Source organism: Salvelinus sp. IW2-2015, linkage group LG31 (genome assembly GCF_002910315.2).
Source record: "Salvelinus sp. IW2-2015 linkage group LG31, ASM291031v2, whole genome shotgun sequence".
Taxonomy (NCBI): Eukaryota; Metazoa; Chordata; class Actinopteri; order Salmoniformes; family Salmonidae; genus Salvelinus; species Salvelinus sp. IW2-2015.
The window spans coordinates 8,669,211-8,684,196 of NC_036870.1; the positions used below are offsets into that span (position 1 = coordinate 8,669,211).

The 14,986-nt window shown below is 41.7% G+C and overlaps 1 protein-coding gene across 1 annotated transcript; it reads left to right on the forward strand.

Annotated features, from left to right (window-relative positions):
* The first annotated feature begins 747 nt into the window (after nt 1-747).
* Nucleotides 748-10,262, forward strand: LOC111955478 (non-homologous end joining factor IFFO1). The gene is made up of 9 exons (XM_070436412.1): nt 748-2,104; nt 4,465-4,525; nt 5,918-6,013; nt 6,281-6,421; nt 6,719-6,900; nt 7,212-7,336; nt 8,003-8,097; nt 8,677-8,807; nt 9,390-10,262. The coding sequence occupies exons 1-9, from the start codon at nt 1,089-1,091 to the stop codon at nt 9,550-9,552; spliced, it is 2,010 nt and encodes a 669-aa protein (XP_070292513.1). The 5' UTR covers nt 748-1,088; the 3' UTR covers nt 9,553-10,262.
* The last annotated feature ends 4,724 nt before the right edge of the window (nt 10,263-14,986 follow it).

The following is a 14,986-nucleotide window of genomic DNA, read 5'->3' on the forward strand; positions in this document are numbered from 1 at the left end:
ATCGTTTTGATGTCTTCACTACTTTTCTACAATGTAGAAAATAGTCAAAAATTAAGAAAAACCCTTGAATGAGTAGTGTGTCCAAACTTTTGACTGGCACTGTATATGTTCATGTTCATAATAATTCCATGTATTCTGTGTAATTTTAAAATGAAAGGGATTTGACAAAAAAATGCATTTTGTGATTGTGTTTCTAAAGGATCAAAAACTGGGAGGAGGGGATTATTTTATTTTTCAAACTAATGGTATCTGCGCATGTTTCAAGGGTATAGCTAGATATTCCGTGAGTGAGCAATTGTTATATTACTTTAACATTGAATAACTGGGGGGTATAAGTACATGTGTAGCATATGTTTCTACTAAGTGTAGGCTTACTTTTGCACAAAACATGGCCCAAAAATTCCAATAAACCAGTAGCAGCCCGTAGCTTTTAGACAATATGAGCAGAGAACTTTACACACGATCTTATTATGCTCCGACTTCCCCAAGTGACGCTGAGTGTGCCGTAAAACTCCTAAATTGTGAGCCATATTCGATTGAAATAATGGTGACAAATTTAGATTTACAAATAATAATACCATTGGTGTTAAACACACATTATGATATCAATGAAAAGTGTCGGGAAATTCACTCAAGCCAAGCAGTAGCCTATCCAAAGTGAGGATGTATATTGCGCGTTTACTCCAGTCACGACGGTAGTTAAAAACCGCAGTAGCTTGTTTATTTCTGCCTGGCCGTCGTCTTGACTGCACGTTTACCTCAGCAGACTTATCTCCTACGCCAAAGTTAGTAGTTGCACTGCGGCCAGCCAGGTAGCTTACGTAGCCTTCACCGCTTGATTGCTGCGGCTCTTTCAATCACTGGCGCGTCTAATTTTAAGACCTGGAAAAGTCTACTTGTTTAATAGCACCTATTTACCTATAGCCTATACATTARTTGATTTGTTTTCCGGTTTTCTTATTCTGTCTTGGTGGAACGCATAAGCTAAGTCTTCATAGGTTAAGGCTATTTAGGGATAGTTTTAGAGCAAGTTGGCTATTATTTGCACCAGGAGTTAGCTTTCAAGCTAAATTAAGAAGTCTGTTTTGATGCCGGATTTTGAGCATTTCAGATTTTCATACTCTAGCATGAATCCATTATTGGGGGAGAACGCGTTCCTGGTTCAGCAACAGCAGCATAACCAGATGGGGAGCCATTCTGATTCTTCCATGACAGGCCTAGACTCATACGGTGCAGCTGACTCAGGCTTCATCTTGGGCGAGCACACCGGGTTTGGACAAGATGGCATATCTGGCCTGGACTTAAATGCGCTGCCACCTTCAGGACTCGCTTATTTGCACCAGAACAACATACACCGTGCACCGCCGCCCCCCGCAGCGATGGCCCTGCGTAACGACTTGGGCTCCAACATCAGTGTTCTCAAGACCTTGAATTTGCGCTTCCGTTGCTTTTTGGCTAAAGTTCATGAACTGGAGCGTCGGAATAAAGCTTTGGAGAAGCAGCTTCAACAGGCTTTGGAAAATAATGAGGACAATTTAGAAGGACACGGGAAAAAGCCATTGACTAAGGAAATGGGAGTCCAGACTGGTTTCGTAGGGCCCATCGCAGTTAGGCCCGGACATATCCCACTCCAGAACGTCAATAACTCTGCATACCTGCCTGGGGGTCTTCTCTCTCCATCACTCAACAGGCCTACAACTCCCTCCTTTGAGTCCAACAGCAAATCAGTATTTAGGAACTCGACTCTGACTGACTCCAATACCAACCTCAATTCCAACCAACTCACTCCACATATTTCCCTCAGTCCTTTATTAACCCCTACTGATACTTCCAACACTGTATCCAACATTAACGAGAAATATGTCAGTTCTGGAACTGGTATGTCTACTAACCCGCCTCCCCGGTTCCTTCCCGGCACCGTTTGGTCCTACAACCACGACCGCAGGTTTGGCGCGGGGAGGGAGTCGCGCGTTACAGACATGGGTGTGCCTTGTGCCCAAACGGACGGAGTAGGTGTTCAAATCGACACCATCACCCCTGAAATACGGGCCCTGTACAACGTGTTGGGCAAGGTGAAACGAGAGAGGGATGAGTATAAACGCAGGTATGAATGAAGCAGTCTGAGTATCATTGTTAAAGATCTGGGGCCTTAAGCCTATGTTATTGTCACTTGTAGGCCTGATGTGTGATGTCATTTATTGTCTCTCTAGCCCATCATTATTAGGGCAACACCCCCACCCCAGGATTGGCCAACCCTCCTCCTGGAGAGCGAAGGGGTGTGGAGGCTTTTGTTCCAGCCCTGCTCTAGTCACACATCTGGGTCTACTAATCAGTGATTCTGTTTTATAGCTACAGATCCATAACATCTGGGTCTACTAATCAGTGATTCTGTTTTATAGCTGCAGATCCATAACATCAGTGTCATTCTGCCAACGTCTTGTCAGAATAGGAATAGAAAACTAGCAAAAATGATTGCGTTGGAGATATTTACAGTGGGTTCTCCTATTACAAATGTGGAGTGCGATGTATCTCAACCAACAGCAACCTATTTTGAGCCCATTCAACTGTTGAGTGTCTTTGCTTTCTTCATACCAAATTACACCCCCCAGAACACAAGAAAGTAACATTACATCACCACGCAAGGTCTAGATGAGTTGCATGCGTATCTTGTAATATAAGGCGGAACTATATTACAGGCTCTGTGGCTGTCCAGCTGATCATCATGCTGAAACAGTACTGTGTGGCTTAGAGCGAAGTTGAAATGAAGAGACATCGGCTCTGTTGTTTTTGTCGTCGTCATCCATCATCATCCTCGTCGTCCTCCTCCATAAGATGGCTCCTGGTTACTCTGTACGTCTTGAAGTGTTTTAGCCGCTCTACTTTTTGTCTTCAAATTGCCCCTGTACTTCCCAAATGATATGGCATTTACAAGGCTTCACTATAGGCTTGTAGGGGATCATAGTTCAAACATAGTTGAGCACAGCATTTAAAAGAACAGCACTGGCCAATCTCTTATCCAATAGGAGGATTATCTAGAGAGGGCTGAATCGGCTGGAGACAAGTCAGCAGTACACTTGTTTTTGTCTCTTACATGGCCTTCCCCCATCTCTCTCTCTCCCCCTCCTCCGCCCCTCTGCGTTTTGTCTCAGCACCTGCAATGCAGCACTGTGCTGAAAGCTGTGACCGCTAGTGGTGTCACCAGAGGCTCTCCACATTATTCTCTCTCTCTCTCTCTTTCACGTTCCCTATTTCTCTTCCTCTCTCTCTCTCTATCACTCCATCTCTTTATCTCTTTTTCACTCACCTCCCGCTCCCACTATTTCTCTCGCTCGCACACACAAACTCTCTTTTCTGTTGTCTTTCTCTCTCTCTCTCTCTCTCTCTCTCTGTCACCCCCTCTACTCATCCCGTACGGCCACTCGCCCTCTGCAGCATCCGTGAGAAGACTCTGACATCACTAAATGACACCAGTAACCTTCCCTACGGCCTATAGTCCACTGTCTGAATGTTAATGGCAACAAGGCAACGTCATCTCTCTCAGTTTCCAAGCCTCTATGACTTGCCAGTCGAAACACCCTCCTCTAATTCTCTTTTATTGAGAAGGTCAAATGGCTTAACAGGGGAACATTTCCAATCATTTGCCTCGGATCTCATTAAAAACAACTGTCTCATAACAATACAATATCAGACAATTGTTTTTTGTTTAATGAGTCTCCAGGGGGCTGTGGGAAAATGGAATAGAACTTAATTTTCCATTCAATTTATGAAGTGTATACCGTTAATGGCTTGTAGAACTTTCAGTATAGGCTGCCCAAGTATACCATTAAAAACAGGCTACTGAATACACTGCTTGCCCGCTTTAGCAGACCAATAACAGTGCGTATAGGCAATGTGCAATAAGGCACATGCTCCCTCCTGGGTTAGACCACTTCTCACCTTCTGTAAGTGTTGCAGTAGCGTGCTCTACATGCATACTGCATCTGTTGCGTAACACAGCTGGGAGTAAGGGAGATCAGGCACACAACATGGATTCAAACACCGTCAAACTTTATTGAACCGCATGAACACAACACTGTAGCCTATAGTACATGGTATTAGGCTCTCTGTCTGATTTCTGTCTCTCTGGTATTTGTAACCAGTGTTACTATTTTACTATTTTTGGCCTTTGATAAAGTTATCTACCCTCAGTCACAGATGGTTGCAATAATTGAGGTTCTGGAGTACCCTAATAGACAATAATGGCAATTGTGGGATTGAACTGCTAAAATTGGGTGTCTAAGTGGAAGTTGTGTCTTTGCGTCTTTGACACTGGCTGTCTGGAAGTAGTGTCGGTATAACAGTGAATACTGACGTCAATACTGTTCCCAAAAGAGAAGAGACAGTGATGATGGTGTGTGATGACTTCCTCATCAATCTCCATTCTCATCCATGTGTGTGTGTGTGTGTGTGTGTGTGTTTCAATAGATGGGAGGAAGAGTACACAGTCAGAGTGGACCTCCAGGAGAAAGTGGCTGAGCTGGAGGAGGTAAGCCCTTAGCTGTGTCAGTGATAAAGGGCAATCTGCTATGTACATTTTTTAAATTCTTGATATAAAGCCATTGATTCTTGAATAATAAAACCTATAAATACCTCATGAGCTTAGTCCAACTGTCTAACCCCCTCAGAACCAAAAATATACTGAATAAAAATAGAAAGCAACATGTGAACTGTTGGTTTCATGAGCTGAAATAAAAGATCCCAGAAATGTTCCATAAGCACAAAAAGCTTATTTCTCTCAAATGTGCACAAATTTGTTTTACATCCCCATTAGTGAGAATTTGATCCTTTATCAAGATAATCCATCCACCTGACAGGCATATCAATACGTTGATTAAATAGCATGATCATTACACAGGTGCACCTTATGCTGAGGACAATAAAAGCCCACTCTAAAATGTGCAGTTTAGTCACACAACACAATGCCACCGATGTCTCAAGTTTTGAGGGAGTGTGCAATTGGCATGCTGACTGCAGATATGTTGCCAGAGAATTTAATGTTCATTTCTCTACCATAAGCCACCAGACCAGGACCTCCACATCTGGCTTCTTCACCTGCGGGATCATCAGAGAGGGGGAGGGACGGAGGTGTTGAGGAGTATTTCTGTCTGTAATAAAGCCCTTTTTGGGGAAAACGTATTCTGATTGGCTAGGCTGGCTCCCAAGTGGGTGGGCCTATGCCCTCCCAGGCCCACCCATGGCTGTGCCCCCACCCAGTCATGTGAAATCCATAGATTAGGACCTAATGAATTTATTTCGATTGACAGATGTTCTTATATGAACTGTAACTCAGCAAAATATTAGAAATTGTTGCATGATGCGTTTTATATTTTTGTTCAGTACATAAGCGTGTTTAACGCCATTGTTTGTAAACAATGTAATTGTAAACAACCCCTGTATAGCTTTAAAACATGGTCAAACTATCAATTTGAGCTCATGGATGGTCAGTCCTTGTGTCCATAGCACTGTTTTATGAATTTGATATTGGTTACATTTCTCCAGCCCCATCCCTAAGCTGTTTACCTAAAAATGTGGCGGGTGACTGCTTTGTTATTGTTTGAACTGCAGATTATCCCTTTAATATTTCCCACTAACATTATGATTCCACCTCAGATCAGCTGGGTTGATTGGAAAGCAGCAGTAGAGAGTGTATTTTTGTAACTTTAGCTAGAAAGAACTACAATGAACTATTCAATACACCACCCATTTTGTTGATTTGGTGTACTTATACTCATAATCAGATGTGTTATGTCATACATGCTATGCAAATTAGGTTATTTGTGTTTGTGTGTGTGTGCTGTCTCTTATACACATCTAGATGTGTATAAGAGACAGGTGTGTGTGTGTGTGTGTGTGTGTGTGTGTGTGTGTGTGTGTACAGGACCTCCAGGAGAGTGAGGTGTGTCAGGATGAGCTSGCCCTCAGGGTGAAACAGCTGAAAGCTGAACTGGTCCTCTTCAAAGGCCTTATGAGCAACGTGAGTCCCTCGTAGCACTGTTGGAATAGCTCACCCCAAAAGTTGTTGAGATTTGTATACCTCAAAAGTAGACCCATGAGAGATGGCTTAGAATAGGAATTTTGCCCAACTCACTTTTGAGTTATAAAATTGTAGAACATCTCTAATTGGTAACTCATTGGTGCGGTTTACTTCAAAAATGTATTTTAAAATACAAATAAGATTTGGGAACACATATTTCCTTTGGCGGGGGTCACTCACTCTCCTCTCCTTCTCTCTCTCTATCAGAACCTGTCGGATCTGGACAGTAAGATCCAGGAGAAGGCCATGAAGGTGGACATGGACATCTGTAGACGCATCGACATCACGGCTCGCCTGTGTGATGTGGCCCAGCAGAGGAACTGTGAAGACATGGTCCAAATCCTTCAGGTCAGGACCGCTCATAGGCCACTTTACTACTAACTATACTATCTGTTAAGTAGCCTCTAGACACGGATTTAAGTACAACTTAGCATTTACCACCGTAATGGTTACGTGGTAGGATTTCTCCAGGGTAAGCTAATTCTAGCTAATTAGTATAATTACAGCGTGACCGAATCTTTGGAGGCAAGTCCACTCATATCTTCTAGGTCAACTCATACCTGTGTTATTATACCTTTTAATAGCCATGTTAATTACACCTTTATTGCACTGCTATTACACAGTTGTTACACCTTTATCTAGCAGATGGCCACACCTCCTTCCACTCTGACCCGCCGGCCCCGGAAACAGGCGGCCCAATCGGTTAAAGGCGGCGACGGGGARGAACCAACCAGCATCTCTGAGAGCGAGGCGGACAAGGATGAGGAGTCGTGTAGCACATCAGCCAATCAGATCAACGAGGAAATGCAGAGGATGCTGAACCAGTTGTGAGTTCTCTGGCTGCTCTTTAACTATTGAGGATATGGTCAGCCATCGAGGTCTTGCTGAAGTCTCCAACGTCACACCTGGAGAGCCACTCTGCCCCAACACACTTGATCCCAAAGCTTGCGGTCTAAATTTCAGACCATGTTTCTTTGAATCAGGACTGTTAAGAGTTGGGCTGGATAAAAAAAATCCTACACACTGCCGATCTCCAGGACTAGAGTCTGTCGCTTGTAAGATGTGAGTGGATCAGAGTCGGCCAGTGAACTATAAATAGATGTACAACTGGTAAGCCATACTATTGTTGGTCTTGCAGGAGGGAGTGTGAGTTCGAGGACGACTGTGACAGCCTGGCCTGGGAGGAGACTGAGGAGACTCTGCTGCTGTGGGAGGATTTCCCAGGATACACTCTGGGGGCAGTGGAGACACAGGGGGAGGTAAGCCACTATACTTCCCGCTAGACACTGGCTGGTCTAAGATCAGTTGTGTATTTACCAATGTAATGGTTAATGTTAGGAGCTGGCTAGGCTAAGCTGATCCCAGAACTGTGTTAAAGGGCATGTTTTAACCAAAGCCACTGTACTTCCTGCTTGTCAATCATTCTTATGGTTGGACTGCCATATCTGTGTGTCTGTGTCCTACTTTACACATTGCATGTACGACTGTGACATTGGCATGTCCTGATCCTGGATCACAGTGTAATGTAGATAAGCTGGTAACACACACAACACACACACACACACACAACACACACGTATCTTGATTTACCCCGCGTGCTGTTAGTCATTCTCATTCCCAATAACAATCTGGTTAGTCATGAGTGGACAATTTAAAATAATAGACAATCTGGAAAAATCTGTAGACAATATCAGAAAGAAAGAAAGAGGCAGGGCAATGGATGGGAAGTTTTTAGATTTCCATATACTGATTGAAGTTCTTTTCATCTCATTTATATTAGGCAAATTAGCACAAAACAATGTTCTCTCTCTCTCTTTCACACACACACACACACACACACACACACACACACACACACACACACACACACACACACACACACACACACACACACACACACACACACACACACACAACAGCACGCAGCAGCACAGGAGGAGTCCATAGAGAAGGTAATACAGGACACAGAGTCCCTCTTCCAGACCAGAGAGAAGGAGTATCAGGAGACCATTGACCAGATCGAGGTGAGACACCACCACACACACACACACACACACACACACACAAAGCCCTTCTCTAAGTACCAGTTTTCCCGCTGCTATTTGTACAATATGAGGACTTTGCTGCATGAGAAGGCTATTTATAAAGCCTGCAGAGAGCGATGAAGCACTGCTGTAAACAGAGCCATAAATACATAGTTTCTCTGGGATTATTATATTATGGAAATTAACAAGACGGCCATTCCATATGCTTACATGAGTCACTGTTGAAATGAGTTCCTGTGCAGATGAGAAGTTAAATTGAAGTATCAAATTGAAGGTAGTTTAGTCTTTTAAAAAAAAAATTTAGTATAGAACTCCTTTCCAGAAGTCGTCCTCTTGTTCACTAAATTGCTAAATTCTCTGATCCCCGTGGCAACGATAAGTAGAAATACAATCAACCAAAAAGCAAACACCGAAAAAAAGAAAAATAAATATTTATGCAAATGACTGGGGCCTTTGGTTTTGCACTTGCAAAAATCCTGGCCCTCATTACTCCCCCCCCAAAAATGTTGTGGTGACAATTTAAACCGGAGCGAATGTCTTACGTTGGTTTCCCCGCAGTTGGAGCTGGCCACGGCTAAGAGTGACATGAACAGACACCTGCACGAGTACATGGAGATGTGTTCCATGAAGCGAGGCCTGGARGTGCAGATGGAGACGTGCAGGAGACTCATCACCCAGAGTGGAGACAGGTATCAGACACCTCCGCATGGTGCTGAACACTCTAAACGCTCAAAAAGATACCCTAGGTATGAGATATCAGTATGAGATACCTGTATGAGATATTCAAACAGTCAAAAAGATACCCTAGCGATACGGCTGGTATTAGACACCAGAAAGAGGTGAAAGATAACAAGAGGAATGAGATCTATGCTGTAACTGTGAATCATCTCGCAGGGTGATGCCAAGCACCTAGTTCATTCATAATCATCTAACAATAACCCATGTAACGAAATACAATTCTTAATGTGTGAAATATGTGCTGGCGATGCATCTATTACAAATATGTTACTCTTTAATTCTCCCATCTGTACTGATAGTGATAGATTTCATATGTCATTACATTGACCTGTCTGTGAGTATGGTAGCCTGGAACCAGATCTGTTTGTGTCGTCTTGCCWRCTCCTATGGTCATTATAACGCCAATGCCCATAGGAGCTGGCAAGACGGCACAAACAGCTTTGGGACCAGGCTATGAGCACGGACTGTTCGAGTCGTCTTGTCTCAAGGTCATTGCCAGTTGTATTGACTCCACCTCTCCGTCTCCCTTTCAGGAAATCTCCCCCTCTCGTTACTGCGGCAATGGAAGACTCTGATGACGGKGAGAAGGAGAGGAGTAAGGTGTCCCCATCCGCAGACTCTGAAAGTGATGAAGCCTACTGTGACACCAAGGTTAATAGTGGTACGGTCTCTCACTTACCATGGAGGAAGTCCTAACCCTTACTGATGATTCCCTGTAGATGTACCATAGTCTGGATAGTGCTGTTGTTTACATCTTTATTGCCATAAATTATGTAAAGCCAGCAGACTCTTTCTAGGGCCGTAAGTCACCACTGCCCTCTTGTGGTTCAGGTTATTACGACACCTAATCTGATAGGACTAAATGGCATTTAGGAAAAGGAAGTCAATTGGATTTCTTAACATTGTGATATTTCTATGATATGAACGATCAAAATATATACCTTTTTGTTAAGTTTGCCCATTGATCTTGCTATATGTATTAAGATTCAACCGAAAACAATTTGCACACAGTTTTTGTGGAATAAATGCCTTATGTTACATTGCAGATACAGATTTGAAACATCAGCAGAATTTTTGAAGGCAAACAAAAAAATGCACCACTAGCAAAAAATTGGCACAGGATAAGTCTTTATCTAGCAGTCTGTCACGTTTGAACAAAATTAACATTTACAGTTTGCTAAAGGGAAAGGGCCTAGCTGTTGATAGCCATCTATGAAAATCTATTTTCTTTATAGTTAATATCCTTCTCATTCCATTTTTCCTTTTTGAAAGTATGGATACAATTTCTGAGAAACATATAGAAAGATTAAAGGATGCAAAGCCTTTTTAATCAATCTCACAACATTTGTATGTACACATGTTATTAACAGAAAGGTTCACAACATTCGTATGTACACATGTTATTACAGAGAGGTTCACAACATTTGTATGTACAGAACATGTTATTAACAGAGAGTTCACAACATTCGTATGTACAGAACATGTTTATAACAGAAGGTCATAACATTGTATTACACATGTATTAACAGAAAGGTTCACAACATTCGTATGTACACATGTTATTAACAGAGAGTTCACAACATTCGTATGTACAGAACATGTTATTAACAGAGGTTCATAACATTCGTATGTACAGAATGTTATTAACAGAGGTTCAAACATTCGTATGTACAGAAATGTTATTAACAGAGGTTCATAACATTGTATGTACACATGTTATTAACAGAAGGTTCACAACATTCGTATGTACAGAACATGTTATTAACAGAGGTTCATAACATTCGTATGTACACATGTTATTAACAGAAAGGTTCATAACATTCGATGTACAGAACATGTTATTAACAGAGAGGTTCACAACATTCGTATGTACAGAACATGTTATTAACAAGAGGTTCACAACATTCGTATGTACAGAACATGTTATTAACAGAGAGTTCATAACATTCGTATGTACAGAACATGTTATTAACAGAGAGGTTCACAACATTCGTATGTACAGAACATGTATTAACAGAGGTTCATAACATTCGTATGTACACATGTTATTAACAGAAAGGTTCACAACATTCGTATGTACAGAACATGTTATTAACAGAGGTTCATAACATTCGTATGTACAGAACATGTTATTAACAGAGAGGTTCATACATTTGTATGTACACATGTTATTAACAGAAAGTTCAAACATTCGTATGTACAGAACATGTTATTAACAGAGAGTTCACAACATTCGTATGTACAGAACATGTTATTAACAGAGGTTCACAACATTCGTATGTACAGAACATGTTATTAACAGAGGGTTCATAACATTCGTATGTACACATGTTATTAACAGAAAGGTTACAACATTCGTATGTACAGAACATGTTATTAACAGAGGTTCAAACATTCGTATGTACAGAACATGTTATTAACAGAGGTTCATAACATTCGTATGTACGAACATGTTATTAACAGAAAGTTCACAACATTCGTATGTACAGAACATGTTATTAACAGAGGTTCACAACATTATTGTTATTTACTTTGCTTGGTTACATTCATGCACTTTATTTATTTCAGCCCTTTTTCATTCGTCGTTGAAATTCAGATAGCTACAGTATTTTTTTTTAATGAATAAATACCATATTTTTATTGCTATTTATTAATTTATTTTCTATTACAATTGCAACAATGAAAGTATGACAGTTGATCTTTTTTTAGATGAAATGCCCAGCATAATATTATGTCGTTTTGCAAAGACAATTCACAAAAGCCATCGGTATAATTATTCTCCAAAGTTTAGAGTTAAAAGAAAACCATTGGGACCATTACGTTGTACGGTCATGCACATTGCTGTAATCGCAAACTAGAACCAAACATAGGAGCATACTGCATGTAGACCCCTGGATACTGTTGATATCACAACCCACATAAACATGTCCTATAAAAGCACTCACTCAATGCAAGTGTATACATACCCAGCCAGCAGTGACTTCATCTTGACCTGCAATTTAAAAAAAGCTCTCTGATTAACCAACGGTGAATCAGACTGCCGTTTTGGTGAACTTTAAAAAAAAAAATGTAGAGCCTAAGAGGTATAAGTTTAAAGGCCTCGGACAAAGGGACAAGCACAGTAGATATTAATCCTGTTCAGAACGATAAAACAATCTGCTAGCAGGCGAATAACTGCTTTAGGAGCTCGGTCAAGGTCACTCGGAACGGTGACAAGTTTTACGTAGCGCGAGACCTTCATTATCTGAGCACGGGTAGACCACCTAGTGTGTTTAACCATTTGCTTTGTGAGATCTGTGGTTGTCTGTGGTTGTAGCACAGATTCATTGCACCTGAACACGCTCAATGTTTACAGTTGTAGATCAACGTAAACAACAGTCATATCTAAGGGCTCGATTCAATCAGTAGCGCAGAAGATCAGCGTTGTAGCACGATTGACATTCAAAGGTTTCTGTGTTCGCGGAGACCGCATTCACGGTAAACGCTACATATGTCGGCTCAATTGGAAATGACCTTTAAATTTCCTACCACACGATTCAATCGGGCCGCTCCTTTGTTTATTGATGTCTGAAAGCGTATTGTAAAAACATTTCCCCCCTACATTGTACAGTTTGTAAATCTGCACATATAAAGTTGCACAAAATGATCTGTATTCAACAGTAATTGTAACGCTGTGTAAAAATGCTCAAATATAACATCTTTACTAGCTGTTAGCCTACTGAATGTAAATAACATGTAAATGTACACTGTGAAGACGAAGCCATGAAAGAGATTTCAGACAGTATGACTGAAAAGGTGTCCACTGTATTGAGTGTCTTTGGATGTTGTCATGGATACACAAAAAGATAGCATACCTGTTGGTGTGCTTGTATGTAGGTTACCTCTGTCTGTTGATATTATTTTGTCCAGGGTTTAAAATGYCACATTGTGTGTTTCTGAGATACACTGTTTTGTGCAGAATCAAATTGATGGGTTATATACTTCTTCTGGCAATATGAATATTTGTCTGTGTATCAAACATTCACATTGACTCATGGGAATGCCTTAGCAGTGGGCTAGACCATATATACACTATATATACAAAAGTATGTGGACACCCCTTCAAATTAGTAGATTCGGCTATTTTAGCCACACCCGTTGCTGACAGGTGTATAAAATGGAGCACACGGCAATTCAATCTCCATAAACAAACATTGGCAGTAGAATGGTCCGTACTGAAGAGCTCAGTGACTTTCAACATGGCACCGTCATAGGATGCCACCTTTCCAACAAGTCAGTTCGTCACATTTCTGCTCTGCRAGAACTGCCCCGGTCAACTGTAAGTGCTGTTATTGTGAAGTGGAAAAGTCTAGGAGCAACACCGTCTCAGCCGTAAAAATCGATTGTCCTCGGTTGCAACACTCACTACCGAGTTCCAAACTGCCTCTGGAAGCAACMTCAGCACAAGAMSTGTTCGTRGGGAGCTTCATGAAATGGGTTTCCATGGCCGAGCAGCRYRACACAAGCCTAAMATCACCATACGCAATGCCAAGCGTCGGCTGGAGTGGTGTAAAGCTCGCCACCATTGGACTCTGGAGCAGTGGAAACTCGTTCTCTGGAGTGATGAATCACGCTTCACCATCTGGTAGTCCGACAGATGAATCTGGGTCTGGCGGATGCCAGGAGAACGCTACCTATCTGAATGCATAGTGCCAACTGTAAAGTTTGGTGGAGGAGGAATAATGGTCTGGGGCTGTTTTTCATGGTCCGGGCTAGGCCCCTTAGTTCCAGTGAAAATCTTAACGCTACAGCACACAATGACGTTCTAGACAATTCTGTGCTTCAAACTTTGTGGCAACAGTTTGGGGAAGATCCTGTTTCAGCATGACAATGCCCCCGTGGACAAAGCGAGGTCCATACAGATATGGTTTGTCGAGATCGGTGTTGAACAACTTGACTGGCCTGCACAGAGCCCTGACCTCAACCCTATCGAACACCTTTGGGATGAAGTTTAACACCGACTGCGAACCAGGTCTAATCTCCCAACATCAGTGCCCGACCTCACTAATGCTCTCGTGGCTGAATGGAAGCAAGTCCCCGCAGTAATGTTCCAACATCTAGAGGGAAGCCTTACCAGCAGAGCGGAGGCTGTTATAACAGCAAAGGGGGGGACCAACTCCATATTACCGGCCATGATTTCAGAATGAGATGTTCGACAAGCAGGTGTCCACATACTTTTGGTCATTTAGTGTAGCATCTGGAAGTAGTGCACAAAGGGCACAAAGCTGGTAGCCAAAGTTCCAGAAATGTGTGAAAAAGGAGAAATCTATAGGCCTACACATGATGATAATAAACAGAGATATCCACATACTGCACCTCTGGCCATGTAGTGTATGTCTGTCTATAACAATTGCAGGAATTGATTCAAAGTTTACTTGTTCAACCTCTCTGGGGATTCAAAACATATCTTTCATATTATAAAAACATGAATGTCTGCCTAGTCATTTCTCTAATCTTTACCACAAAAAAAGTCAACACAGCAAAAGCAGTCTTAAGACTTCTATCGCCATAGCGACCAATAGACTACCATACATCTTCATGCAACAGTGTACAGAAGCTCAGCAAGTAAACTTTTGAAAAAATCTAAATGTAAATAAATCCATCTGTTGAAACGTGAATATAAGTAACAGCGGTGAAATAATACGATTAAATGTGGTCAAAGAGTTAAACATGACATTTCCAGTCTCAACGTTATTTGAAATGCAGGTGATTTTTCCAATATGAATTTGTCAAACAGCAGCATTGTAAAGGAAGATTAGAATGATTAAGGGGTTGCGAACTACGACGTGTACTCCTGTGAGACCAATATATTTGATCTGGGACTGTGTATACACTGTATCTGTGTTACTGAACAACCTCTAGGTTTCTGGAAACAAAGGGAAACAATCTGTCAATGTATTAATGGAAGTGGTGTACAGAATAAAATATCTTGAAGGAGACTGTGGTCCCTGGAGTTTGTTTGTTTCTATTCATTTCCATGATAGAATTTTCCCCCCTCAGGCGCATACTCCCTAATTATTTTATAATTCGCTTTCCATTTAGACTTTCCTAAAAGCCAAACAAGAAACGAATGACTCGACTTTGAAGTCAT